We start from the raw sequence: 27949 nt of genomic DNA on the forward strand, positions 1-27949 counted from the left end.
CAGCGTGTATATATCTACTTCATTTTCATTGATCCTTCTCAATAAAATTCGATCCATACTATTAAGCTGTCTTTATAGGAATGGTAGCTATTATATACACTGTCCATTATTTTACTTTTATCTATTCACCACATATCTTGGAGATACTTCCATCTCAGTATATAAAGCACTCCCCCTTAACAGTTGCATGAGATTCAACTGTATAAATGTGCCATAATTATCTTACTAGTATTTTTACTACTATTGCCAATTTCTTTTTACTAATATTTACAGACATTTAATCCCCCAATTTTCCGTTTATAAATCTCTCAGAATCTTTATTTACGTACATACTCCATTGATGAGGCCTTCTGATGGCTCCAGTCAGGTCCAGTAGCCTTCTGTGCCTGGTGCACAGCTATCATCCTGGGGTTCCTATTGTCTATGTGTGGCTTCTGCTTCCTGTATCCTGTGTTTTCCTTTCTTAGTTACCTTCCTCCTTTTAATGGAGCACATCCAACAGTAGCTTCCAGAGAAAGATAATTTAGAGGTAAATATTTTAAGAGTTCACCTAACTGAAAATTTTTCATTCTGCTTTTTCTCTTGCTTATAAATGGTTTGGCTAGAACTTTGAAGGCACTGCTCCATTATCTTTTGGTTCCAGTATTGCTATTGAGAATTCTGAGGCTATTAACACTTTTGATTCTTTAATCTGGAAACTTTTGCCTACAATTCTGGAAGTTTTCCTGAGTCATATAGTTGATTATTTCCTCCTCTCATTTTCTCTCTCCTGACCTTCTACAACTCCTGTTATTCGGATGTCAGCCTTCCGTTGGATGGATTGTGTAATATTCTTACCTTTTCTTTCCATCTCTTAGTCTTTTTGTTCTACTTCTGGGATATTTTATCAATTTTATCTTCAAATTCTTCTATTGAGTTTTTCAGTTTTTGCTAACAAATTTTCAATTTCAAAGAGCTATTAATTTTCTGAATGATTTCTTTTCTTTGTGGTGTTGCAATTTTTTTTTTTTTTTTTTTTTTTTTTTTTTTTTGAGACAGAGTCTCGCTCTGTCGCCCAGTCTGGAGTGCAGTGGCACAGTCTCAGCTCACCACAACCTCTGCCTCCCAGGTTCAAGTGATTCTCCTGCATCAGCCTCCTGAGTAGCTGGGATTACAGGAGCATGCCACCATGCCCGGCTAATTTTTGTATTTTTAGTAGAGACGGGGTTTCGCCATGTTGGCCAGGCTGGTCTTGAGCTCCTGACTTCAGGTGATCCACCCACTTTGGCCTCCCAAAGTGTTGGGATTAAAGGCATAAGCCACCATGCCCGGCCATCTTTTTTTTTTTTTTTTTTAGACAGAGTCTTACTGTGTCACCCAGCTGGAGTGCAGTGGCATGAACACGGCTCACTGCAGCCTTGACCTCCTGGGCTCAAGGAAACCTCCCACCTTACCCTCCTGTAGCTGGAACTTCAGGTGTGAGCCACCATGCCCAGCTGATTTTTGCAGTTTTTATAGAGACAAGGTTTTGCCATGTTGTCCAGGCTGGTCTCAAACTCCTGGGCTCAACAGACCTGCCTGCCTTGGCCTCCCAAAGGGTTGGGATTGCGGGCATGACCCACTGCTCCCTGCTGCAATTTTTTTTTTTAATGGCTACAATATCTTTATCTCTCTGAAGATATTACTGATAGTTAAAGTTTTTAAATCTTCTTCTGGCCTACTCATTTTCCATCAAGATCTTCCCCCCATTTTAATTTCTATCTTTAAGGTTAGAGAATTTCTTTAGTGTTTGGTAGCCCTTGGTTATCTTCTTGTGTGGCTCTGAAGCTCTTAACATATGGATTGGGCTGGTGTACCCCAAACTTCTCTGTAGATCTGACTGGGCTCTTGGCTGAGAAATCCTGGTATCGGCCTCTTTGGGTCAGTTTCCACAGAGAAGACTCCTCTAGTCTCCCACCTGGTGGATTTAGGGCTGGCTGCAGCATTTTGGGAGCTGAGCAGAAGAAGAAGGATAGGGGAAGGAAAGGCCGAAAGGATGGTCCCAGGATTCAGTATATACATTTTCATGTATTACCCTTGTTTCTGGTATGTACTGCTATCCTTAACAATGCCTTGGTGTCCCTCAAGCCAGGCAGCCAGAGACCCTCTGTTTTATCCTGCACAGAAAGTAAAATTCCAGACTTCTGCCTAGGTAGTAGGAAAGGTCAGATGCCAAAAGTTTCAAGCAATCCTTCTTTATTCTCACTTCCAGAGATTCCTGGTCATTAACACCTGAGCCTTTTGAGGATTCTTTGGGGTTAATTTTGTTGGTTCTCAGCATTCCCTACTTTTACTTTTTCGATTCAGCGTTTCTAGGCCTGCCAAGTCATCCGTCTGCTTTCCAGTTTCCAAAGTTGCATTACTGTTGTCTCCTTTTCCGTTCTCCTTGCCCTTACAGATTTATGTCTTTTAAAAAATCTCTTTATTAGTGGGGTTTGAGGGAGCAAAGTTGGATGTGTGTATTTATTCCACTCATTCACTCTTCAGCTCACTCCTGCCCGGTGTTCTTCTCCCGTGCTTTCCCCAACTAATATTGCTCGAGCGAAAGTCCCCAGTGACATCTGGCTTGTAAAAAGAATGTACCCTTTTTCAGTCTTCATCCTACAGTGTCAGCATTTGACAGAGTTACACACTTCTTTCTTGAAATGTATCTAATCTTGCTTTCTTTAAAACCATTAAAAACATCTTTTTGTGATATAATTCACATACAATAAAAGTTTTTATTCACAAGGATGTGCAACCATCATCACTAATTCCAGAGCATTTTCATAACCCCACAGGAAAATCTGTACACATTAGTAGTTACTTCCCATCCCTCACTCCCCTTGACCCCTGGCACCCACTAATCTGATTTCCATTACTATGGGTGTGCCTATTCTGGACATGTTATGTAAATGGAATAATACAATATGTGGTCTTTTGAGATTGGCTTCTTTCACTTAGAAAAATGGAAAACTAATTTTTGCTAGTTAAAAACATCTCCTTGGCCAGGCACAGTGGCTCACACCTGTAATCCTAGCACTTTGGGAGGCCGAGGTGGGCGGACTACCTGAGCTCAGGAGTTTGAGACCAGCCTGGGCAACTTGGTGAAACCCCGTCTCTACTAAAATACAAAAAATTAGCCGGGGGTGGTGGCGGGCACCTGTAGTCCCAGCCACTCGGGAGGCTGAGGCAGGAGAATTGCTTGAACCCAGGAGGCGGAGGTTGCAGTGAGCTGAGATCACGCCACTGCACTCCAGCCTGGGTGACAGAGCAAGACTCCGTTTCCAAAAAACAAAAAAAATAAACAATAAAAACATCTCCTCTGCCTGACTTCTTCCTGGCCCAAATGCTCCAGGGCTCTGTGTTAGGTTCTCTTCCCTTCTCTATTACTCTCCCTTTAGGTGATCTTATTCACACCCTAACTTTAACCACATGTTCCAGTGACTCCTGTCTTAGTCCATTTGTGCTGCTGTAACAAAATCCTGGAGACTGGGTAATTTATAAAGAACAGAAATTTATTGCTCACAGTTCTGGAGGCTGAGGAGTCCAAGATTAAGGTTCTGGCATGTTTGGTGGCCAACTGGCAGAAGGGACTGAAGGACAAAAAGGGGGACTGTTTAGTTCCCTGAAGCTCTTTTATAAGAGCACTAATCCATTCATAAGAGCCCTCATGAGCTAATCACCTTCCAGAGGCCACGTCTCTTCATGCTGTTGCATTGGGGATTCAGTTTGAACATGAATTTTGAAGAGGACACAAATGTTCAGATAGCAGCAACTCCCAAGTACATATCTCTCACCTCGACTTGAGCTCTAGACTCATACAGTCACTTGCTTACTTGGCATCTTCACCTGTATAACTAACAGGATTCTTAAACTGATTGTGTCCAAAATGTCAATTTTCCTCTAATCCAAAACCTAATTCTTTAGTGGGTCTCATTTCAGAAAATGATGCTGCTATCCACCAATTGCTCAAGTCAAAAACTTAATAAAATATCTAAGTATGTATTTATGGATGTGATTATTTGTTTTATTAATAGTTCTGGATCCCTGACTAGTCTGTAAGCTCCATGAAGGACAGGACAGACCCTATTTGGTTCTCCATTGTATATCCAGTCCTTAGAACACTGCCCAACATGTAATAGGCAAGCAACAAATACTTGTTGAATGAATGAATACAAAAAAAAAGAGTAAGACATAATGCCTGCTCTTGAGTTGCATCCAATTTTCTTAGAGAAATGAGCTGTCCAGGTGTATTGTTAACGACCAAAATTACAAAATTCAGTGTCAAAGTGTTAAGTAGTAAGGATAATGCTTTGGGAGTTTAGAGGCAGAATGACTGGGGAAAACTACATGAAGAGTGTGAATATGAGTAAGTTTTAGATAGGTGAAGAACATGAGGGTAAGAGCATGCAAACGCACTGAAGCGAAACTTGAGTTGTTTAGGGGATAGTTGAGGAGACCACTGCAACTTCAGAAACCGTTTAGGAAAACAAGTCTGTCACTATGCTTAATTTGATTAATGGACCTATTGGGAGGTAGACTATGTAGTAGCAGGAAGAAGTACAATACTCCAGCAAATGGGAAGAACTCTGTAGCAATCATACTGATACCCCAAAGAATCAGGTATTTTGTATTTAACGTTTTATTTGTGCATTGGTATAAACAAAACTATATTAAGTGTCACTGTAAATTTTGGGCATTAAAAAATAGAAATTTTCAAATCTGATTAGAAAACTTAATCTGATTTCAAAAATTAATTTTGTTTACAGCTGAAGAGCTCACTCATTATGCTTCAGAAAACATTTGATCTACTAAATAAGAATAAGACTGGCATGGCTGTTGAAAGCTAGTGATCTGAAGGACTAAAACCGCAGAGATACTTGGAACTAAAAGAAAATACCTGGGAGAAAACTAGACGAAGGAAGGATTTTGGCATAGAACATTTCTATGTTTTTTCATTATTGAGATTTCTAATATGAACATTTCTTTCAGTAACATTTATTTGATAATTAGTTTCTGCTGGCCTTAAGAATCCATCTTTCACTTCTTATAGATATTTTTAAGCTGTGAGTTTCTTCAGTGAACCATGAAGTATATTGGAGAACTGAATTTCTCTGATAAAAAAAGAAAGTGACACACCCTGAACGGAGTGGTATGGTCTCATTTCTACAGTGAAGTCTGATGCTTTGTTAGCACAGAATCAGTACAGGTCCAATAGGCTGTTTTCATAACTGAGATAAGACCAAGAGGATAAAGAGGACAATATAGGAAACCTCTATGTCATTACTGATTTTAAAGGTCCTGTTTTCAGACATATAACATTTCCAGGTTTGTGTACTGTAAATATTATAATGTCTTCATTTATTTAGCATGCAAATTTAATAGTCATACTTTTTGAATCTGCATGTTGATGATGATTATCAGAAAGGATCTTCTGCCATGTTGTATCTTTATGAAAGAAATAGTTGTTTTTTCTTAAGGTAACTATCAGAGGTGGGATTATCTTGCCTCCTCATGTAGGATACCAAGAGTCAAAAGGAAGAACCGTCCTCTGAGTTTTAAAAACCAGAAGGTTATGTTAAAATCTGGGCATTCAGTGACAGATCGAATGCCTACTTGAACAAACATTGGCTTCAGCTTAGCAGTCTTTCATGGTGGAAGCGACCCATCTGGTTGAAAATAATTTGTGTACCTTCAGTGACCATGTATGGCTTCCTTCTTTATGTATGTGTATGACTTGTTTTGGTTGGTAAATTATAAGTCAGACATAAACTTTAGCTCTTTAATAAAACCTTCTGGGGTACGTATGTCCCAGTATAAGTGTACTGACTCTGAAGTTGTAACTCAGATACAAGCTTTGGCTCTTTCATAAAAAGTTTTTATGCATGTGTGTCTCCATACAAGTGGCTCATTAAAATAAGAACTTTGTAAACTGACTTAAAATCAGATATTTTTTCAAGAGTTAGGGAAAGTTGAAGTGTTTTACTGTTTTGTCTCGAGCCCTTTCTCTGGGGAAAAAATACATATATATCTATATACATATATATATGTATATAATGTATCTACATTCTGTTTGAACAACTATTGCCTTTAATTAAATGTTTCATTTTCCCCCAGAGTCCCCAAAGCCACATGGCATTATTATAGTCATTTTTGAGATACCTGTAGAGAATGAAAGTATTGACTCCGTTAGAGGGAAAATGGGTTTCTCTGGGTGAATTCCAACTAAGCATACCTAGGGGTATCAGTGGGCCTACCTGGGTTTGTTTTGTTTTGGTAAGGATTTATGTAGTGTCTGGCTGTGAGCAAGATGAAGATTTCTCTGTTAAAGTCACAAAAATGATCGACAAACAATATTTTTGTGATGTTTCTTTGAAAGTTGTATTTTATAACATACCTCAAGGAAGATTACCAAAGTAAGTTGCTCTATTAAATTAAGACTAAATTCGTATGGATGCAGAATTCAGTTAATAAAATTTGAGCCTGTTATGTAAATTGAATATCAATAAAATAAAAAATTTCTGAATTGTAGTTTTCTTTTTCTACTTAAAAACAAAACTACAAAGCCTGCGGTAGCGAAACGTGGACATGGGCCTACACTCTTTAAAGAAATTTTGTGCAATAATAAAACCCAAAAAGGACTCTCATCTCAGGGCAGTTTCATCTCAAATACGCAGACGACTGGAACAAAAGTACTAGCGAGGCCTGCTGGTCCAATGTAAAGGCTGCTAGCCAGAAATCATGAAAACGAACAGGTTGCTAAATGAACAGATCCGGCGGCAGTGATGGGCCTTTAAGAGAAGGTCAGCGAAACTGGGGGAGGTACTTGGATAACATTTTGCGGTGGAGAGCTCCCCCACCGCCTGTTGCCGGCGTCTGAATGAAGGCTGGCCGCTCCACGGTCTCACGTAGTTCGGAAATCCTCCGGGTTCCCGGGTTTCCCGTATTTCCGTCTCCGCACCTCGCCCGCACTCGGGGGCTCCGGAGGCTGTCCCACCGACGCGCCGCCCGCAGGCACCGGCGGGGCCCGGCTGCAGCCTCTGGGGCGGGGCGGGGCGGGGCGGGGCAGGCCGGAGGTGCGGGACCCGCCTCCTGCCCCTGCCTCCTAGACGCGCTCTCGGGAGCCGATTTTCCCCTTCCCAGCGCCAGGGCCCTGGGCCAGGAGGAGGAGCCTCGCCCGCGGGCTCCGCGGGGCGGCTGGCGGCGCACGTGCGGGCAGGCGGGGAACCCCGGCGCCGGGGGCGGGGCACCCGGAAGCGCGCGTGGACTTGGCGCACCGAGCCGGGCGGGCGGAGGAGCGGCTAGGACGGCGCGGAGAGCCGGGCGCGCCGCCTGGGCAGCGGCGGGCTGTGGTCACAGGTGGGCGGCTGCAGCGAGGGAGCGGCCGAGCTGAGCCCGGGTCCCGGAGACTCCTGCCGTCACGCCCGGGGCTCCGCGTAGCCGAGATCGGGAGACGCGTCCGTGCCTCCGGGGAAGGCGACCCATCTCCCCTCCGCCTCTTTGGCTGCAGTTGCACCTCCGGCCAGAGGGCAGGTAACTTCCCTTCCAAGGTCATTCTCCTGGCGGGGTGGCGTGCGAGGCCCGCCCACGTCCTCCGGATTGGCGGGGGCGGGAGAGGCGCACCCCGCAAGGGGCCCGACCAGTTGAGCTGGACGGCGACCCCCGAGCACTGCCAGGGAGTCTGGTGGCATTCCTGGAGCGAGGTCGCCGGTCTCAGCCGCCGAGAGTGTTAGCCGGTGCCAGCGGGCATATGCTTCGCCTTTCCCTGCAGCCCCGAGGCTGAGTTTCCACCAGTGCCCAGGCTTGGAGCGGAGACCGCTTGGCCCTCCCAGCCTGCACCCGCAGGTGAGCGCAACCGCCCGCGCCCCGGCTGTCCCGGACGCGTGGTCGGCTGTCGCCATAGGAACGGCTGGTGCCCAGACGGCGCCTGCCCAGGCTGGGAAGGGGCGGTGAAGGCAGCTCGGAGCTCCAAGAACCCTGGAGCCCCCTGTGTGGCCAGGCGGAGCCATAAAAGCCTGATGAAAACGGGACCCCCTCCCCCTCTCTCTTCTCATTTTTGATTGCTCAGGCGTTGGAGGTTAAGCAGAAAGAGAGGCGTGGACCTGTTTACGAGATGTAAGTTGTGTTCTTTCCACCTTTACCTTCTGAGGGCTTCTTACGCCTCATGGTGACAGGTGCAAATCACGACACAGAAGGGCAGTATGAAACCTGTGAAGAAAAAGAAAACCGAAGAACCTGAACTGGAGCCCCTGTGCTGCTGCGAGTACATAGATCGGAATGGGGAAAAGAACCACGTGGCTGCTTGTTTGTGTGATTGTCAAGATCTGGATGAAGGGTGTGATCGGTAAGAGCAGAGCATTACTTGACGCTGGCCCCATCACCCTTCTGAGAACTGCCGTGTGTACTTTCAGCCTAGCCACCCGGAATGCTAGAATTTGCTCTTGATTCTATTTCCAAGCATCTAAAATGAGAGTTGGCTTCTATGTCAAGTGTGAGGATTTTATAAAGATGGATTACGCAGTAGGGCACAGCTGTCTGTCTGCTGTTTTATAGGATATTATTTTTCGTTTAAAGAGAGATGGGGGAGAGAACAGGCAGTTTAAAGGGATAGTAGGCAAGTTAGTATAAAATAAAATGCAAGCCAGCAGAATCTGTAAGTTTAAAATGAACACGTTAGTTCCAGAAAGTTCCTGCCTTCTCAGAGGTCTCAGCATTTAGAGACTGACTACTTGGGACTGGGTGGCGCCTGACCACAGAGGGCCTTGTGGGTTGAAAGATCATTTTCCTGCTGTTAGTACTGGTCTTGCCCCTTGTTTCTGGGGAGGAACTCCAGCCAGAAGGCATGCATCTCCCCTGGATTCACAGTTTTCAGTGTGACCAGCAACACTTGATTGATTGTACTGTATTTGGCTTTTATTTTCCAAGTGATGGAAATTACTATCCAAAAAGAGGATTTTTAACATCACTGAAAAAATTTAGTGTCGGACAGTGAATAACCTGGTTTTAATCCATTTTCTGAGTAATTATATATTTAAAAATTATTGTCACATGGAAGTCATAATGTGGGAAGAATAGGGATGTTGGAAACTTGCTTTTCCCATTAGTAATTATTTCTGGTTAAAAATGTCATTGCAAGTGCCAGTTTGTTGACTTAGAGCTTGGTACATTAATACAGCATTCCTTTGGGTCTGCAGTAGCCTTGACTCTTAAAATCCCAGTGACCCCTTTGTAATTCTTACTTGACAGTGTACTACGTAGTCTTTTTTATGGATGTCTTTGAATATAGATTCTTTAGAGTTAGTCTAAAATCTATACTGAGAAAATAGAGCACTTTGCACTAATGAATGGAGAAATGATGCTGTTTCCATAACCACCATCACTCAAGACCGCAGCTCTTCCATTAACCTTGCTAACTCTTCCTCCCTCCTAACCCTGGAGACCTGAGCTGTCCCCTGAGGCGTCTCCTCTGCTCTCTCTGTACCCCTCTCCTCTGTGTTTCCACTGTGCCTGCCGCTCTGTATGATTCCCAACTAGTTACCTCCCACTCACCTCCAAGTTCTAGTCTTACCTTTAAAAATTGTCTAAAATCAAAGTTACCTTTCCTTAAACTCTACCTTTTCTTACTAGCCTGTCTTAATTTGTTCAGGCTGCTATGATAAAATAACTGAGGCTGGATAATTTGTAAACAGTATACATCTATTGCTCACAGTTCTAGAGGCTCAGAAATCCAAGATCAAGGCACGGGCAGATTCAGTGTCTGGTGAGGGCCCTTTTCCTCATAGATGACACCTCCGTGGTGTGTCCTGACACGGCAGAAGGGGTGAATAAGCTCACAGGGCTCTTTTATAAGGGCACTAGTCTCATTCAGGAGGGCTCTGTCTTCATGACCTAATCACCTCCTCTGATTACTGTTGCATTGGGAATGAGGTTTCAACGTAACGAACTTTGGAGGGACACAAATACTTCCTGGCTCCCTAAAATTTATGTCCTTCTCACATGCAAAATACATTCGTTTCATCCCAATAGCCCCAAAAGTCTTAGCTCATCCCAGTGTCAATTCAAAAGTCTAAAAGTCCAGAGTCTGGTCTGAATATCACCATCCAAATGAGATATGGATGAGTTTCAAGATCCAATTCATCCTGAGACAAGTTCTCCTCCACCTGTGCGCCTGTGAAATGAACCAAGTCAGGTGCTTCCACAATACAATGGAAGGACATGCATAGAATAAACATTCCCATTCCAAAAGGGAACAACAGGAAGAAAGGAGTGTTAGTGACAGGTCCTGACCCAGTGAGGCAAACAATGTTAAGTCTTAATAAGGCTTGACAATAATCTTGTCTTGATGTCCTGCCTTGTGGACACACTGGGCTGCAGGTTGGGCCCCCAAGGCTCTGGGTGTCCCTGCCACCACAGCTTTGTTGCGCACAGCCCACACTGCACCTCTCGAGTTGGACTGCCTACAGATGCCTACAGATGCCTACGGCTCTCCCAGGCTGGAGTTGCATGCTAGTGGCTCTATCAGTTGGGGCTCTTGGGGGTGACCCTGTCCCCACAGCTCCAAGTAGGCATTGCCTCAGTGGGGTGTCTCTGTAGTGGCCCCACCACACTCACAGCTCCACTGGGCAGTGCCCTAGTGGGGACTCTCTGTGGTGGCCCCGCCCCTGTGGCAGTCCTCTGCCTCGGCCCTGAGGCTCTCCAGGGCATCCTTTGAAATTTAGGTGGAGGCAGCCAGGCCCCTATAGCTCCTGTACTCTGGATGCCTACAGCATTGGCACCCTGTGGATGCCACCAAGGTTTACCACATGTGCCCTTCAGGGGGTGGCCTCTGTGGCATACCTAGGCCCAGTCGAGCCACACCTGGAGCTGCCGTGGGGCATGCACCAGAATGTAGGGAGTAGAGGCTTCAGATGGCACTCAGCACTACCCCCTGAAGCCCCATGGGTGCTCTCAAAGCCCTGGCACTTGAGGCTTGTGGTAGGAGCAGCAGCCCCAAGGATCTCTGAATGTCTTCAGGGTCCTTCCATTGTCTTGATGACTGGCACGGGGCTAATCTATACTGATCTCATCCACATCCTTGCTGTTCTCTCCCAAACATGCTTTCTCATTTCTTACAACATAGACAGGCTGAGAATTTTCCAAATCTTTTACTCCCCTTTTGATTATGAATTTTGTCTTTAAATTATTTCTCTCTCTGGCCGGGCGCAGTGACTCACGCCTGTAATCCCAGCACTTTGGGAGGCCCAGGCAGGCAGATCACCTGAGGTCAGGAATTCGAGACCAGCCTGAGCAACATGGAGAAACCCTGTCTCTACTAAAAATGCAAAATTAGCCAGGCGTGGTGGTTCTTGCCTATAATCCCAGCTACTCAGGAGGCTGAGGTAGGAGAATCACTTGAACCCGGGAGGTGGAGGTTGTGGTGAGCTGAGATCGCGCCATTGCACTCCAGCCTGGGCAACAAGACCAAAACTCTGTCTAAAAAAAAAAAAAAATTATCTCTTCTTGCATTTTACCATAAGCATTTCTGAGAAGCCATGCAGCACCCTGAACACTTTGCTTAGAGATTTCTACTGCCAAATACTCAGTTTTATCACTCTTGAGTTCTATTTTCTACCAAACAGCAGGACACAAACACAATTCCACTGAGTTCTTTCCCTCTTTATAAGTAGCAAGGATCACCTTCCTTCTAGTTTCCAATCACATGTTTGTCACTTCCATCTGAGATCATATGAGAATGGCTTTTACTGTCCATATTGCTGAGAGCCTTCTGTTCATTACCTCTTAGGGATTCTCTAAGATTGAGACTTTCTCTGCAGCTCTCCTCTTCTGAGCCCTTGCTAGAATCACCTTTGTTAGTTTGTTCAGACAGTCTAGGTTTTTTCCCAGCATGTACTTCCACACTCTTCTAACCTCTACCCATTACCCGGTTCCACAACTGCATCCACCTTTAGATATCTGTTGTAGCAACATCCTACTTGTCAGTACCAATTTCTGTCCTAGTCTGTTCAGACTGCTATAACAAAATAACTTAGGCTGGGTAATTTATAAACAACATATTTATTGCTCATAGTTCTGGAGGCTGTGAAGTCCAAGATCAAGGCAGCAGCAGATTCAGTGTCTGGTGAGGTGTCCTGCTCAGCTTCATAGATGGCACCTTCTTGCTGTGTCCTCACATGGTGGAAGGGGCAAACAGGCTCCCTTGGGTCTCTTTTTTAGAGGCATTAATTCCACTCATCAGGGCTCTGCTCTCATGACCTAATACCCTCCTCAAGGCCCCATCTCTTAGTACTCTTGAATTGGGGATTGGGTTTCAGCATATGAATTTTGGGGGCATAAACATTTAGAACATAGCATAGCCTAAGTGTGCAAAACAGTCAACAAATATTCTGTTCACCAAGTTCAGTGATTTGATTCATACTAGTTTGATCTCTATTCTTCTGTATGTAACCCCATCCTTGCAGGACTAGTCTGCTGCCTGGGCTCATGCCAGGTGTGTGCTGCACACATTTCTTTCCACTGGAAGGCCTGCCTTCCTCCATCTCCATTCATACACATGCTAGCTGGACATCAGGGTTGAGCACAGATCCCACCTTTTCCACAAAGACCCCTCTGATGACTCCACCCAGAAGTATTGACACTCCTCTGAGCACTCCTTATAATGTTTGATCCCAAGAGTTCATTGATTATTGCTGCTTTGTCACTTACCTCATAGTTCTTGAATTCCCATGTTGTCCTCAGAACTAGATTGTGATTTGTTTTGAGATTCTTATGACTGTACAGGTCATAAGATGTAAACATTACTTGCAGCATGTGTCTATACCTAAGTATTTGTTTAGGGGAGAAATAACCTTAAGTTTTAAACATCTTGTTCCTATTTTAAAAAATGACGTGTGAATCTGAAAAGCTTAGTTTTGTAGTAAGGAGGTGAAATGTTTGGTCTTTGGTAGCTGTAATCGTTTATCCCGCCGTTTGGCATTCAGTGTTCTGTAGCTTTTAATTCAACAAACCCACATAAAGTCCCTCCTCTTTGTGCTTTTTCTGAATAGATGGATTACATGTAAATCTTTACAGCCAGAGACTTGTGAAAGAATCATGGATACAATTTCTGATCGCCTCCGAATTCCTTGGCTTAGAGGAGCCAAAAAAGTGAACATCAGCATCATCCCTCCGCTTGTCCTGCTGCCTGTCTTCCTTCATGTGGCTTCCTGGCATTTCCTCCTGGGGGTGGTGGTTTTGACCTCCCTTCCTGTGCTGGCACTGTGGTACTACTACCTCACTCACAGAAGGAAAGAACAGACCCTGTTTTTCCTGAGCCTTGGACTGTTCTCGCTGGGCTACATGTACTATGTGTTCCTGCAGGAAGTGGTCCCCAAAGGGCGTGTGGGTCCCGTTCAGCTAGCTGTTCTCACCTGCGGGTTATTTCTGATACTCTTAGCCTTGTACAGAGCCAAGAAGAATCCAGGCTACCTCAATCCAGCAAGCAGTGACAGAGCTCTAAGCAGCAGCCAGCTGGAGCTGCTGAACCGAAAAGGGCAGGAGAAGATGAAAGGGTTCCCTGGGACAGACACGTCGGGCAGTCTCAACAATCGCACAGCAAAGGATGACCCCAGGGGCTCTTCCAGGATGCCGGCTGGAAGCCCCACCAAAGCAAAGGAGGACTGGTGTGCCAAGTGCCAGCTGGTGCGACCAGCCCGGGCGTGGCACTGCCGGATATGTGGCATCTGTGTGAGGAGAATGGATCATCACTGTGTCTGGTATGTTGGAAACATTTGGAGACTTGGAAAGTGTAAATTCATGTAAAACTCGCTAGTTACATTTGATCTTCCCTTGTGCTATCCCAAAATTTCTCTCCTTCCCAGCTTTACACCTTGTAGGTATTTGTGGGTTGTTGTGATCTTCCCACTTAGTCATCAGTTTTTCGAGTTTCACAAATTTAGTTCCTTCAGTCATTTCCTGAAGCAGAATAACAGAAAACTTGTGGGGTTTTTTTTTTTTCTTCAATTTTCTTTTGAACGACTCCTCATTTATCTTCTTTCTAATAGAGAAGTATCTACAGCTGAATGATTTTTTTTTTTAAAAAAAGAATTGATCAGAAACAGTATAAGCATATTTCCCTGTACTATTCCTTTTTAAACATAAAGCTGAAGAAAGTGTACCCCTATTTTTAGGTGACTCTTTTTCCCCCTTGCCATACATACGTAATCGTTTTTGATGCTACCGATGATTTCCACTTAACATTACTGAATTAAGGCCCTACCAGATAAACTCTCTATTTGATTATTTGCAGAGAAATGGGCTTTTGTACCTCCCGGTTGGCCAGTAACAAATGAAGGTACATAAGGCCCTATAAAATATGAAGTGCAATGTTTAAAGATGATGTTGCAGCTTCACTAAAAACATCTAAACTAAAGGGAGTATAATTAATTCAGACATGAATGCTGTGAGTAGCATGTTTGCAGGTTTATTGCTCTTCAGGCAGTCGTGATCAATGAGTTACGCTTTTCACGTCTAGGATTCTGGTCCTGTAGCATCCCACCTCCTCCTCAGAAGCAGATGCAGGAGAGGGTGAGGGTGCAGAAAAGGCTGAGAGGCATCGACGTGGGCTTCAAGTGCATGGCTCAAGTGCAGGGCAGCTCTTTTCTGGGTCTTTGTCTTTAGAAGTAAACAGGTGTTTTCATTTTTAGATATTCTACTTCTGTGTCTTCATCACTTATTATTCGTGTGTGCGTGTGTGTGTGTGTTCCATTTACAAATGCTGGTTTGCAGAAGGCTCACCTAAGAGCAGATCTGTGCCCACCGGAGCATCCTGGTGTGCAGTGGGTAGAAGGCACTCCCTGTACATCCTGCCCCACAAATGGCCACGACACAGAACTGTTTTTACCTGCCAAAGAGCCTGCAGGTTACCAAGTTGTTCTTCCCCTCACCCTGTGTTTCTCACCTCTTTGGATCTTTATCTTACTCTTCATATATTGAACATGAATTTTCCCATAATCTGTAATACTTCTGATTTAGCATTTTTACGTTTTCATAATTCTATTTAGCTCCCTTTCCTTAACATGGTGAGGACAATGTTAGCTCTCCGTAGCTGGGTAATACTGATATTTAGGAAGATTTGTTAGCCAGGTGCTGCTTTTTACTTAGTCTTGTCCTTAAACTGACGATGTGATTCCACTTTGCAAAGAGCAGTGAATATAAGACTGCATCCCTCAGTGTGCAAGTTTTTAATTCCCTAAAATTGTAAAATAAAATAAGAGAACTTCTTAATAACTGTAATTTACACTTTCCCTATTTAAAACCTTGTCGTGGCTGGGCACGGTGGCTCATGCTTATAATCCCAACACTTTGGGAGGCTGAGGTGGGCGGATCATGAGGTCAGGAGTTCAAGACCAGCCTAGCCAACATGGTGAAAACCCATCTCTATTCAAAATACAAAAATTGTCTGAGCATGTTGGCACATACCTGTAATCCCAGCTACTTGGGAGGCTGAGGCAGGAGAATTGCTTAACCGGGACCTGGGAGGCGGAGGTTGCAGTGAGCCAAGATCACGCTGCTGCACTCTAGCCTGAGCTACAGAGCAAGATTCCGTCTCCAAAAAAAAACAGCTTTCCTGTTTATCATGTAAATTGTATTGAGAACTCTTAAAAATGTTTGCTTTTTTATTTCTCTATGCTGTTTTGAGGATAAATAGCTGCGTTGGAGAATCAAATCATCAAGCATTTATACTTGCCCTTTTGATCTTCTTGCTCACCTCGGTGTATGGGATCACACTGACCTTGGACACCATTTGTAGAGATAGAAGCATCTTCACAGCTCTCTTCTACTGTCCTGGAGTTTATGCAAATTACAGGTGAGCTGTGGATACCACAGTATGGAGGCCCCCTGGGAAGAAATGGGTGTTGCCATCGACAGGGACTGTTACTACTTGGTTAGGAGTTCTCAACCAAAACATAGGCCAGGCTGTGGGAATGCTGGGTATCCCTGAAATTGCCAGCAAAATTGTGCATTGGTGATGTGTGTTTTTCTAGGGTGCTGTTAAAAGGATTATTGACCTTTAGAAAGTGAAGAACTAGTTCTCTACAAACAGGACCAGGCCTAATCAGGGACTTCCAGAGTCCGGTGACCACTCACAGGCTCAAAGTAGCACCAGTGAAACTAAAACAATCAACAGAAACTAGCAGCCCCAGGGCACATATGTGCCTATTTTGTCATAACGATCCAAAACCTTCTCCCTTTACCGCTGCTTTCTGATGCTTTTTAGTCCAGTCTTAATTTCCTGCTTCCGACCCTTTGGAGATGTGCTCAGCATCTCTATAACCTTGCTTTTCTTTCTGACCTCTCTTGGTTTTTCCTGTTCTACTTTCTTTCTTTTTTTAATCACCACTGATGATTACTATGATATGTAGGTCAGTATTTCCTGAGGCCCCTTTATAGATTGTGAAGATTTCCAGGCCATGGCAAAAGCTGGGATTCTTCAGCTTCGGCCTCAGCGCCCCCTCCCTGTATGCCGGGGCCCCCCTCTGCCCATGCTGTTTATTCCCTTCCCTTCATCATCGTCTCTGACATAAGTGCTCTGTGGTGTCTGTGGTTTGGTCCTTTTCTTTCTTCTCACCCTTCATTTTCAGAACAATCCTTGCTTTCTCTACAAAGTATCCCTGTGCGGCATTTGTTTTTATTAATCTGTGGACAGATATCCCCATTGTCATCCTAGAACCAGACACCTGTGGGCATTATTAGAATAGATTGGTCCTCGTCAGAGTAAGTTTCCTTCCCCGCTGTGTGGAGAGTATCTCCAGCGTGTCAGATTCTCCGCTAACGCTGCAGGTGAGGCCTGTCCTGAAGCATAGCATGTCTGTGCACTTGGTGGGGAGGCGAGGGAACCGAGGAACGCAGTCCTGCCATTGCTTCTCACTCTGCTCTGTGCAGACGATTCACAGCACCTCATCTTTTTGGTGAGGTCCTTGGATTTAATAGTCTCTGAGGTCCCTTCAGCTTTACACATGAAGATTCTGAATGAACTTATTTCCAGCTAACTTCATTCGCGAATGTTTGAAAATCATCAGATGGCAGAGGCTCACTGGCAGCCTGTCTCATTAGTGAGCCTGAGAGGAGCGTCCCTGCCCTGTGTGATTGTGTTGGGCTTTAGGAAGGTAAATTTGGAATGTTACGGTCGGTGTTCCTACATCCGATAAGCACAGGGCTGCTGGTGTTGGGCGTCATCGTGGTCTTTGCGTTCCTCAGCACTGGACTGGAAAGAATGGAGATTAATAACTTTAGCACTGTCCCTTGGCATCCACCTGCAGCTTCCTAGAGGACATTTATAGCAATCCCTTGGTTCCTTTGTTTTCTCATGAGTTAGATATAATTTACAAATTACTTGTTTATTTAACAAACAGGTGTTGAACACTGTTATGTCAGGCAGTGTGCTGGGTGTGTGGAGGGTACAAAATGCAAAAAACAGTCCCTGCTATTCTAGTGTAATATATTAGAAAACAGGCACCAGTAATTATAGAATAAACATGCACATTCTCCTGCTTAAGCAGGTTATTGGAATTCTGAGTATCTTCCAGTTCGGAGGATTGGGGAAGATGTCAAAAGTCTTTAGTAATAAGTAAAAAAATGTGTAAAATGTGAGGATGATGACAGTTTTCTGAATGTGACAAAAACGGCAGCTCTGACCGGCCTTTTCCCCTCTCCCAGCTCGGCTCTCTCCTTCACCTGCGTGTGGTACTCTGTGATCATCACAGCAGGCATGGCCTACATCTTCCTGATCCAGCTGATCAATATCAGCTACAATGTGACTGAACGGGAAGTCCAGCAGGCCCTCCGACAGAAGACTGGGCGCCGGCTCCTCTGCGGGCTCATCGTGGACACAGGCCAGTACAATAGGGGCTTCCTGCGGAACTGGCACCAGTTCTCCACCCTGGGCACACGTGCATTCCACCACCCTGCCGAGGACATTGTCTGAAGTGCCTTCTGTGTGGCTCTCTGAGGGATGATGGCTCCTCCTTCCGTCTCCCTTCCATTTTACACTTCAGTGTCCATTTTTATCCCCGGTTTCTTAAAGGCATTATAGGGCCATGCTCAGGTTTAGAGACTGGAGTGGGAAGAAGTTAATTTTTCTGATGCCACAACTTAAGAGACTTTTATACTGAAGCAGAAAAGTAGAGCCATTCCTTTCTAGTCACCTTTTTAATTGACTCAATTGCCTGAACTTGAGAAGGATGTGGATTGCTAATGCACAAATTGATAGAAGCAATTCCCATCCATTAGTATGGGGGAAAGAGTTTTGGATTAGGATAGTTTCTAGTCCCTCTTTCGATTCTTAATAGCCATGTGACCCCTAGTTGAGTCACTTTCCCAAGTCTCAGGGTCATCCGCAAAGTGGGGTACTGATGCCTGCCCTGGCTACCTCACAGGGCTGTCATGAGGGTCACGTGAGGGATGATGGATGTGGAAAGCACTAAAAAACAACTCAAGCACCATGGAAATACAAAGTATTAGGAGAATATTGTGACAGAAGAAAAATGTTTGTAGGTTAGATTATTGAAGCCAATATGATTAGGGTAATCAGTTTTCAGCATATATCGTGTTGTACAGTTGTGAGAATTTCTCCTTCTTAAGTATTAGACATGAACTACTCAGAGACGATGACCAGATGGATTGACGCTAAGTTGTCTGATCTTAAAAAGACAGTTGACAACAGTTATAAAGATAATTATTGCTAGTGTAATGTACAGTGGCCATGAGTTTAGGTGATGAGTTCTTCTATTTATTTTTTATATATTCTGCTTGGGTTTCTTATAAATAACTCTAATAGGCATTCACGTGTTTTTCCTCTTCCCATGTTTCACCGGGTAAGGTGCTAGCACACTTGTGACTGTGGCTGGAAGAGGAGAACAGACACCCCTGTGGGGATGCTTCACTCTCTTTTCTGGTAGGAAGGCTGAGTAACATCAAGGGCTCGAGTATTTTCTTCATGTATTTCAAATGCTGTCAGTTATAGCACTCAATTGTGAAAATCAGCCTTCTGGCATTCACATTATTCCGGTATGAACTTTGAGGAGTTGAGTGACATCTTCCCACTTAACTTGCACATTAATTCTCAATTACCCCCCCCCCCCCAAAATAACAGTATCTCACTAGGAGAGAAGAAACAGGGTATATGTGGTTTCCACTATTAATGGATTACCATTCTTCCCTGGCTCTTCCCACAGTAACAAGCTGTTTCTTTAATCATATCTTAAAAGCAAAAATGTATAAAAGATTAAATATTTATGTACAATGGATTATTCTGCTACAGAATTAAGATGAGAGAATTTCAGATGAGGAAAATACCCTTTTGAAATGTTGGTTTTGTACATGTACTGTTTTGCAATCCCAAAGATAATTCATGACTCCTTAAATTTGCCTTGGCTTATAGCTTAATATAGGGAAAATACTGCCAGCGTTTTCAGTCATTCTGTGCATGCTGCTTTAAGCAAGAGATTTATATTTGTTGAGAGGAAATATTGCTACTTCCTGCACTTCCACCCTCTGCAGCCAGCACCATCCCTACTGTGGCCATTAATCGGAGCTGTCCTTAAGATGGTCACCATATTCTTATTCAGGCTGTCGTCATTTTCCCCAGAGATGGTTTGTTTAACGAATGTTAGGCTCTGTGCCTGGGGATGTTAGCAGACTCTGAGGTTTGTACAGTGATGCCTTCTCCCTGGCCCAGAGCTGAATATTCACCTAGAATTAAAGTTGGATTTGATGTAACAAATTTCTTTCTGTACAGGTTTGAGATAAGAGAGATAGTAATAATGTCAGGGATAGCATATGTGGGCAGAAGTGGGTAGTCGTGCTTTTGAATGTCAGCTGTAGAGCCAACTCTGATGATCTAGCCGTCGATCATACAAATTCATAGAAACATTAGTATAGTCAGTAACTTTAGCTTCTTGCCAAATTGATCACAACAATCTAAATGTGATGTGATGAAGATGAGACCAAAGTCATTTGGAGAATTAGGAATGATCACCATTTTTTTTTTTTAACAACTTACCTCTAATAGGGTTACTTGGATGAGCCAACTCAGCTTCCTTCCCATGGATAGGAAGGGACTCTCTGTTTATTATTCAGGTTTATTGGCACGAAGATACTTGTTTTAAGTTCCTTGCGAACCCATGATGGACAGTTTACAGAATGCTTAAACCTGTCAAAAGACCAGTAATTTTTTGGGGGAAAAGCCTTCCCAGGCGTCTGTACCGAAAGGAGCAGCAAACAAGGGGCTAATCCGTGAGCAGTGTTCTGTAGGCTCTGCGACATCTTTGTTTTATAGGACTTTGGAGCCTTTTATGATCTGGAACTATTTGAGGGGTTTCATTATAGGCCTTGGTTCTCTCCAGAGGCCAGGTGAGTTTATTGTGGAATCTTTGAAAGGACAAGGCCTCTGAATGAATCAATCCCAGGGAAGCATTTGGTGGTGGTGGTAGTGGAGGATTGTCCTGTGAACCTATAAATCAGCAGTCTCTTGGGCAGAGGAGCAAGCCCCTTGAACATGATTTGAAGCAAGCAGGCCCTCTTCTCTTATCTCACGTCCTCAGTCTCTGTTAATGAACATACTGGATATGGAGTTTAATAAATTACCTACTATCATCTGGCCACTTAGATTATTATCACACCACTGTGGACTGTTCCTGGGGGGAGGAGAATACACCGATTTGAAAGATTCAAGGGAGAAAGAGTTAAGGATCACGACTGCATGAAAGCGGAAAATCCTTCAATATTTAATATGTTTCTTATGATACCCACAGAGTACTTTTATGGTTCCAGCTGAGCGTTCCTGAAATGAACTGACCGTTAATAACGCCTCTTTGATAGGTTACCCTGATGCTGCTAATGTGAATCCTTAAGTGTGTTTCCGGGACAACGTGCTGCTTATTTCACCTCAGCCACACATGTGTTTGTGTTTAGGATATTGTAAATCTTTGCTAAGTAGTGTTTTCCTTGGTGAATGAAGTAATTGTTGTTTTCAAGTGTACCATCTGCCTAGCAAAAAATTGCTACAAACTTTCTCTTATGCAATAGTCCTTGGTACTTCTAATATTTTTAGCAAGAGACAATTTTCTGTACTAGAATCTTCCACTGCCAGAAAACACAGTGCCAGTAAGGTTCTACATACTACTGACCATCTGCTTAATAGACATGTATTTCCTTTGAGTAGGACATTAGCTTTTTATTATAAAGCTAAAACTAGTATAAGCAAAAATATAACATCTAGAAGCACAGTTTTAGCCAGGATGTTTAAAAACTAAAGTTTTGCGAGATTTAAGGGTCTTTTTAACCTAGGTAAGTTTATATGCCCTGACTTCATTGTAGCCATATTCTGGTACCTTGCATTTTGAAAAGTAGAGGTTTCTTAAGCAAGCAATGGATAGTAAGAGACTTTTCCTGAGGCACCTGTTTGGAATCTGGTTTTGTCAGTGGCAGCTTGACATGTGCACCCTTTTGTATTAAACACTTCGAAGGTGATGCAGGGGAGCAGGAAAGCCATTCTAAACTCACTACCAAGTACAATTCAGTATGTTCCTGTGGCTGTTTGCTGTGACTAATATAAATTTCTTGCAGTATCAGCTACACTTAATTATGTTGCTGATAGACAAGCATCCACGCTTCAGCTGGCACTAAGTGTTTCACTGTAGGATCAGCAGCAGGTTAAAGACTGAACGGTTAGTGGAGACAAATGTCTTAGAAGCTGCGCGATGTCCACGTTGGGCTTGTGACTTATTAGTGGCCTAGCCTTCGTGATGGCACCTTGAAAGTGAACTTGAAATTTCTACTTAAAAGGCAAAGCTTTAAAAGCAGAGCTAGTCTATTCTAGTTATTGATGCAACTAAAATTCTGTATTTCTTAAGATGGGCCACTAACAAGATGGCACATGATAGAGCCTGCAATCTCAACTCATTGTGATCCTAATGGTCCGGGTGATTGGATGGTTTGAGTTGTTAGGGATTTTGAGCTTTTCATTTTATTGCATATCTGGGTTGGATGTTAGACTAAAGGAAACCCAGGAATCTTTACCTGATGTTACATTTAATATTTAATGTAACTGGTCTAGCAACATTAAGGGGGATTTCTGAAGCCAACTCCGGAGGCCGTGGGCTGAACATTTTGCACTGTTTTTATATACTTGTATTCATATCCTCTTATCACCTCAGACTCAGACACAAGGCCTTTTACATGGAAATTTTACAAATTACTGCCATTTATGTAAAATAATGTCCTGTGACCAAGTTGTTTAAATGGAAAATAAAGTGCTTTCTTTAAGGAAAATAGCTGGTGTTTCTTGGAGTGTCTCCTGAAGTCTTTTGATTTCCGAAAACCCTGCATTATACCTGTGCTGCCTCTTTGGCTCCCTCGATGTCCCTATCCTGTGTATCTGTCCCTAGCCCTAAACTGTTATGTTCCCAGTGGCAATTTCTCCAGTTTTGTGGGTCAGGGATACTGCTTGTTGGGTATCAATTATGTTGGGATACATTATGTTAGCAGTAACATTTTGAAATATACCTTCATGATACTCCAGCAAAAAACGGCATCAAAACTATTTCCATTGTATTTCTTTAGAAGGCTCTGTATTCTGTAAAAAGTCTAACTGGCTCACTTGGAATATGGGCTGCTAAAGACTCAATTTCTAGTTGATGTTTGAGGAGAGGCAAAAATAAAGCTCAGATAGAAAACTTAAGCTTTGTGGGATTTATTTAGGCTCCTGGCATGTTTACTTAAGGAAGTCACCTTTCCTTACGTACAGGCTTAGCATTTAAAGAAAACTGGTGGCTGGGTGTGGTGGCTCATGTAATCGCAGCACTTTGGGAGGCTGGGAGGATCACTTGGGCCCAGGAGTTCAAGACTAGCCTGGGCAACATGGCGAAGCTCCATCTCTACCAAAAAAAAAAAAAAAAAATACAAAATACAAAATGTTAGCTGGGCATGTCATCCCAGCTATCTGAGAGGCTGAGGTAGGAGGATTGCCTGAGCCTGAGAGGTTCAGGCTTCAGTGAGCCATAATCAGGCCACTGTACCTCCAGCCTGAAGTGAGACCCTGTCTCAAAACAAAACAAAAACAAAAAACACAAAACAAAAAAAAAATAAAATTGGTATTTTGTTTCCAGGTGCTAATATCAGCCAATATTTTGTAAATGTACTGTAGTTAGGTATAAACTGATAGTGATTTTGGTGGAAAGTGATATATTATTACTTTTAGTTACATTTTTAGAGGCCATTAATCGTGAAAAACATTTTTTTTTAAATGACAACTGTATAATCATATTAAAGGAAAAGCTGTGGGAACAGGCACATCATAGAATAAATACAGTTCAATTCAAGGTGTCTGGGTCATATCACACATCCTCCATGGTAAAAGGATCTAAGTCATGTAGCAGGTGGTGCAGCTAGATATCCTTTTGAGGAAGTACGAGACAATACCAAGAACATTCACTTAGCCACAGAATTTTATTTTGCCAACTCAAATATTCAGCACACCATAAGAGTAGTCATCTCAGGACTGCACAGGACTTTCATTTTACCATATGCACTTATGGGCTACTTGAATTTGTCATAATAAACATGTATTTTATAATGAAAAATTATTTTTCTAGCAGGTAATTCTCTAACAGTTCATAGAGCATTTTATAAGTCTTTATAGCACCTTAAAGATGAAAACATTCTTTGAATTCAAGATAAGTATCTCAGTATCTAGATCAAACTGAGCTGAGTACTAGAAGACAAACTGAGTGTATTATTCAGCAGTTGCGGTTGGGAGCGTGAACAGATAATTTAATGAATTGCTGGACTGTCATGATAGAGTTACTACCTTTTAGAATTTCCTGCATGCTTATCAAGGTGCACGGAAGAGAAGTATCTCTGGGGACTCAGTTTCTCTGAAATCAGGATAAGTGGCCATCCTCTGCAGCAGCAGTGTAGAGAACATTTTCATGCATGGTCTGCCATCGGGGTGGTTCAAATGGACAAGGTCTGGTAGGGTGCCTGTCAGTGATGCTAATGTACTAGAAGACTGACTGCCTTGGCCTCCTTTCCTTTTCTAAGTAGTCACTACTTTTTATTTCTATTTAATTAAGGTCACATTTATCAACAACTCATGTTAAGCTATAGGGACACGTTTTTCTTCACAGGCTCAGTCAGGCAAACACTTGTCCTTTTTAAAGTTTACTATGCTAAAAATATATAGGATATATTTGAACAGAGGATCTCTAGAATATTCCTTTGGATGATCCCACTGTGATAAATGCTACAGTGAATGACTAGCAATGCAGGAAAAGTCAAAGAAGGAAATAAAAATTCTCAAAATAATTCCTTTGATCTAAGAAGTAGCTCATAGAGAATAAACCAGGTGTATGTATGTATGTGTATGGGTGGGTGGAGATAACACACATATTATGGACCAGTCGAGCTTCCTGTCCTAAGTGTTACACTAATCTGGTTCATTGGTTCACAAAAGACTTGTCTTACTCAAGGACCAAGTATCTGATTGCTGGTACAGCTCATGGTCGCTTCCAGGCACCTGAAAGTCTGGAAGAATTTCAACTACCTTCCTACGAAGTTGCTGTCGCCTTTCTTCTTTTACTCTTTCCTCTTTCATAAATTTTACAAACTTCTTCCATGTCCGAAATGTGATCCAGAGGATCCTCCTTTAAGAATAAAGAAGGAAAACAGTGAAATGCTGAGAAAAAGTTGGCTTTCCATCTGTAGCACATTAAGAACTTTATAAAAATTCTTATGTTAATAAAATGCTGTATAAAAGGTGTGGAAATCACAATTGGGATTATGATAGTGTGAAATGCTGTGAAGAAAATAAAGTAACAAAAGGGAATGAGAGTGACTGACAGGTTATTTTTATTTGTATTTTATTTTATTTTATTTTATTTTATTTATTTTCTTTGAGGCAAGAGTCTTGCTCTGTCACCCAGGCTAGAGTGCAGTCATGCAATCTCGGCTCACTGCAATGTCTGTCTCCTGGGTTCAAGCGATTCTTGTGCCTCAGCCTCCCAAGTAGCTGGGATTACAGGTGACCGCCACCATGCCTGGCTAATTTTTTTGTATTTCTCTTGGAGATGGGGTTTCGCCATGTTGGCCAGGCTGTCTTGAACTCCTGGCCTCAAGTGATCTGCCTGCCTTGGCCTCCCAAAGTGCTGGGATTACAAGTGTGGGCCACTGTGCCTGGCCAGTTATTTTTATTTTTGATTGAGTGGTCAGGGAAACTGAGGAGGTGACATTTGAGCATAGCACCAAATGGCCTCCAGTAATGCAAGCTACGAGGCACACTCCTGAGTTCATCTGATTACAGCCTACATACTGTGCCCATGCCAGGACCAGTGATGCTGGCAAGGGATCCAGAAACTACAACCCTCAACGCAAAAATGATGGAAAATTGCATGCAGAATGTGCCAAAGTTACAGGCATCGAGGCCCCAGGGTGTAGACATATTTTAAAAGCCTGCTGGTAACCTCACCTCCAACAGCAGCAACAGCAACAAAGAACAGGTCTTGAATATCAGTTGAGAAAAAGTACCCTAACATCAGGTTCTGGAGATGTGGTATGGAAGACTGCTTGTTTAAGTGAATGTCTCCGCTGTCACAAGGAAGCATGCCATGGCCTTTTAGGATTTATTAGTGTCCACCACAGCTGACCACTAGGGGCATCAAGGTAAGCCAGGTACTGTCTGCCCCAGGATAGGCTGAAACAGGTGACCAGAGTTTCCATACAGTGGGAAGGTACAGCAGTAGAGAGCAGCACGGAGGACTGCGCAGTCTGGTGGTGAGGAGCAGACGTTTTTGAAGATGGTGTCTGAACTGATTTTTTGTCAGGCAAAGAAAAGGCTTTCCTAGAGGAGAGCACATCTTGAGTAAAGGCAAAGAAGCAAGAATAGCATGCCGTGGTGTGTGTGTGGAGTTAGTGCTGAAACAAAGTGCAGAGTAGTTAAGCTTATATTTTTACAACTATAGGCAGACATGGGATTTGTTCTGGCCTCTTGACCATCTGAGGAAGTCCCAGAATGCACATCGGTCCTCATTAATTTTATGGCTGTTGGTTAATATTTTTGACAATGTTGATTTTTGTTGGTGGAAGTACTGCTTTAAAAAAAAGCGTGGCTGGGTGCAGTGGGTCACACCTGTAATCCCAGCACTTTGGGAGGCCGAGGCGGGTGGCTCATTTGAGGTCAGGAGTTCAAGACCAGCCTGGCCAACATGGTGAAAGCCCGTCTCTACTAAAAATACAAAAATTAGCCTGGCATGGTGGTGGGCGCCTGTAATCTCAGCTACTTGGGAGGCTGAGGCACAAGAATCACCTGAACCTGGGAGGTGGAGGTTGCAGTGAGCCAAGATCAAGCCACAGCATTCCAGCCTGGGTAATAGAGTGAGACTCTGTCTCAAAAAAAAAAAAAAAAGCCTCCAAGGAATGGATTTGCTTTTATCCATTCAGTCCACCATTTACAGCTTCCTGTGCTCAGCTGTGGGCACACTCCCAGTCCTTGACCCTGTCTCCCATTCTCAGCCATTCACATCTCTCTCATGGCTACACTCCTGTTTTCTGACTTCTGCATTTTAGCTCCTGCTGTCCTACCCTAACTGAAAAATGTTCTGCCTTTTGGGTGAAATCTTCCTAGATCATCCTTGCCTACATTTCTCTTTCTTTCCCTGAACTCCTAAAACATATTCATGATCACTGGTTTGGCACTTATTTATAGCCTATCTATAGCTATCTTTTTATAATATTTTTATTGATACATAATATACATATTTTGGGGGTATATGTGGTAACTGTATACATTCATATAATGTGTAATGATCAAATCAGGGTATTCGGGATATCCATCACCTTAAATATTTATCTTTTATTTACCATGGGGACATTCAAGTTACTCTCTTCTGGCTATTTTGAAATGTGCAATAGGTTATTATTAACTATAGTCACCCTACTGATCTATTGAACATTAGGCCTTACTGCTGCTATCTAACTGTATATTGTACCCATTAATAACCTCTCTTCATCCACCTCCCAAGCTCTACCCTTTCCAGCCTCTGGTAACCACCAATCTATTCTCTATCTTCATGAGATTCACATTTTTAACTCTCCCACATAAGAACATGTGGTATTTGTCTTTCTGTGCTTGACTTATTTCACTTAACACAGTGACCTCCAGTTCTATCCATGTTGCTGCAAATGACAGGATTTCATTCTTTTTCATTACTAATATTCCATTTTGTATATATAGCATATTTTCTTTATGCATTTATCCACTGATGGGCGCTTAGGTTGATTCCATATTTTGGCTATTGTGAACAGTGCCGTAATAATCACAGACATGCAAATATCTCTTGGATATATTGATTTCCTTTCTTTTGGAGATATACCTATTAGTGGAATTGCTGGATCATATGGTAGCTATAATTTTAGTTTTTTCAGGAACCTCCATTCTGTTCTCCATAGTGGCTGTACTACTTTACATTCCCACCAACAGTGTATGAGGGTTTCCCTTTCTTCGTATCCTCATCAGCATCAATCACTGTCTTTGATAAAAAGCCATTTTACTGTAGGTATAAGATGATATCGCATTGTGGTTTTGATTTGGATTTCTCTGATAATTAGTGATGCTGAGCATCTTATCGTACACTTTTTGGCCAGTTGTATGTCTTTTGAGAAATGTCTATTTAGATCCTTCCCCCACTTTTTTTTTTAAGACAGGGCTTCACTCTGTTGCCCAGGCTGGACTGTAGCAGCGTGATGTTGGCTCCCTTCTACCTTCACCTCCTGGACTCAAGCGATCCTTTACACCTCAGCCTCCCGAGTAGCTGGGACTACAGGTGTGTGTCATTACTCCTGGCTAATTTTTGGTTTTTGGTTTTTTTTTTTTTGGTAGAGATGGGGTTTTGCCATGTTGCCCAGGCTGGTTTTGAAC

At 43.1% G+C, this 27949-nt stretch overlaps 3 protein-coding genes across 16 annotated transcripts in view; 2 read left to right on the forward strand and 1 right to left on the reverse strand.

Annotated features, from left to right (window-relative positions):
- GRAMD1C (GRAM domain containing 1C) overlaps positions 1-6526 on the forward strand; it is a 111241-nt gene extending 104715 nt beyond the window's left edge. For all 4 annotated transcript variants that reach the window (XM_021934070.2, XM_021934069.2, XM_017955162.3 and 1 more), the window contains one exon: positions 4770-6526. In XM_021934070.2, the coding sequence (XP_021789762.2) occupies positions 4770-4850 (81 nt within the window). In that variant the 3' untranslated portion in view covers positions 4851-6526. The remainder of the gene's footprint in view (positions 1-4769) is intronic.
- A 722-nt stretch (positions 6527-7248) lies between these two features.
- The window catches only part of ZDHHC23 (zinc finger DHHC-type palmitoyltransferase 23), a 33655-nt gene continuing 12954 nt past the window's right edge, over positions 7249-27949 (forward strand). Inside the window, exons 1-6 of one of the 7 annotated variants that reach the window (XM_009200009.4) lie at positions 7288-7533; positions 7772-7845; positions 8069-8344; positions 13044-13751; positions 15677-15844; positions 17695-22308. In XM_009200009.4, coding sequence (XP_009198273.1) covers positions 8202-8344; positions 13044-13751; positions 15677-15844; positions 17695-17962 — 1287 coding nt within the window. In that variant the 5' untranslated portion in view covers positions 7288-7533; positions 7772-7845; positions 8069-8201 and the 3' untranslated portion in view covers positions 17963-22308. Of the gene's footprint in view, positions 7534-7771; positions 7846-8068; positions 8345-13043; positions 13752-15676; positions 15845-17694; positions 22718-27949 lie in introns of those variants that run through there. The other 6 variants (XM_009200012.3, XM_009200013.4, XM_031663027.1 and 3 more) reach the window with 6 other exon arrangements.
- Positions 23466-27949, reverse strand: part of CCDC191 (coiled-coil domain containing 191) — an 88674-nt gene continuing 84190 nt past the window's right edge. For all 5 annotated transcript variants that reach the window (XM_003893944.5, XM_031663026.1, XM_017955165.2 and 2 more), the window contains one exon: positions 23466-24680. In XM_003893944.5, coding sequence (XP_003893993.1) covers positions 24482-24680 — 199 coding nt within the window. In that variant the 3' untranslated portion in view covers positions 23466-24481. The remainder of the gene's footprint in view (positions 24681-27949) is intronic.

The sequence above is a fragment of the Papio anubis genome, chromosome 2 (genome assembly GCF_008728515.1).
Source record: "Papio anubis isolate 15944 chromosome 2, Panubis1.0, whole genome shotgun sequence".
NCBI lineage: Eukaryota > Metazoa > Chordata > Mammalia > Primates > Cercopithecidae > Papio > Papio anubis.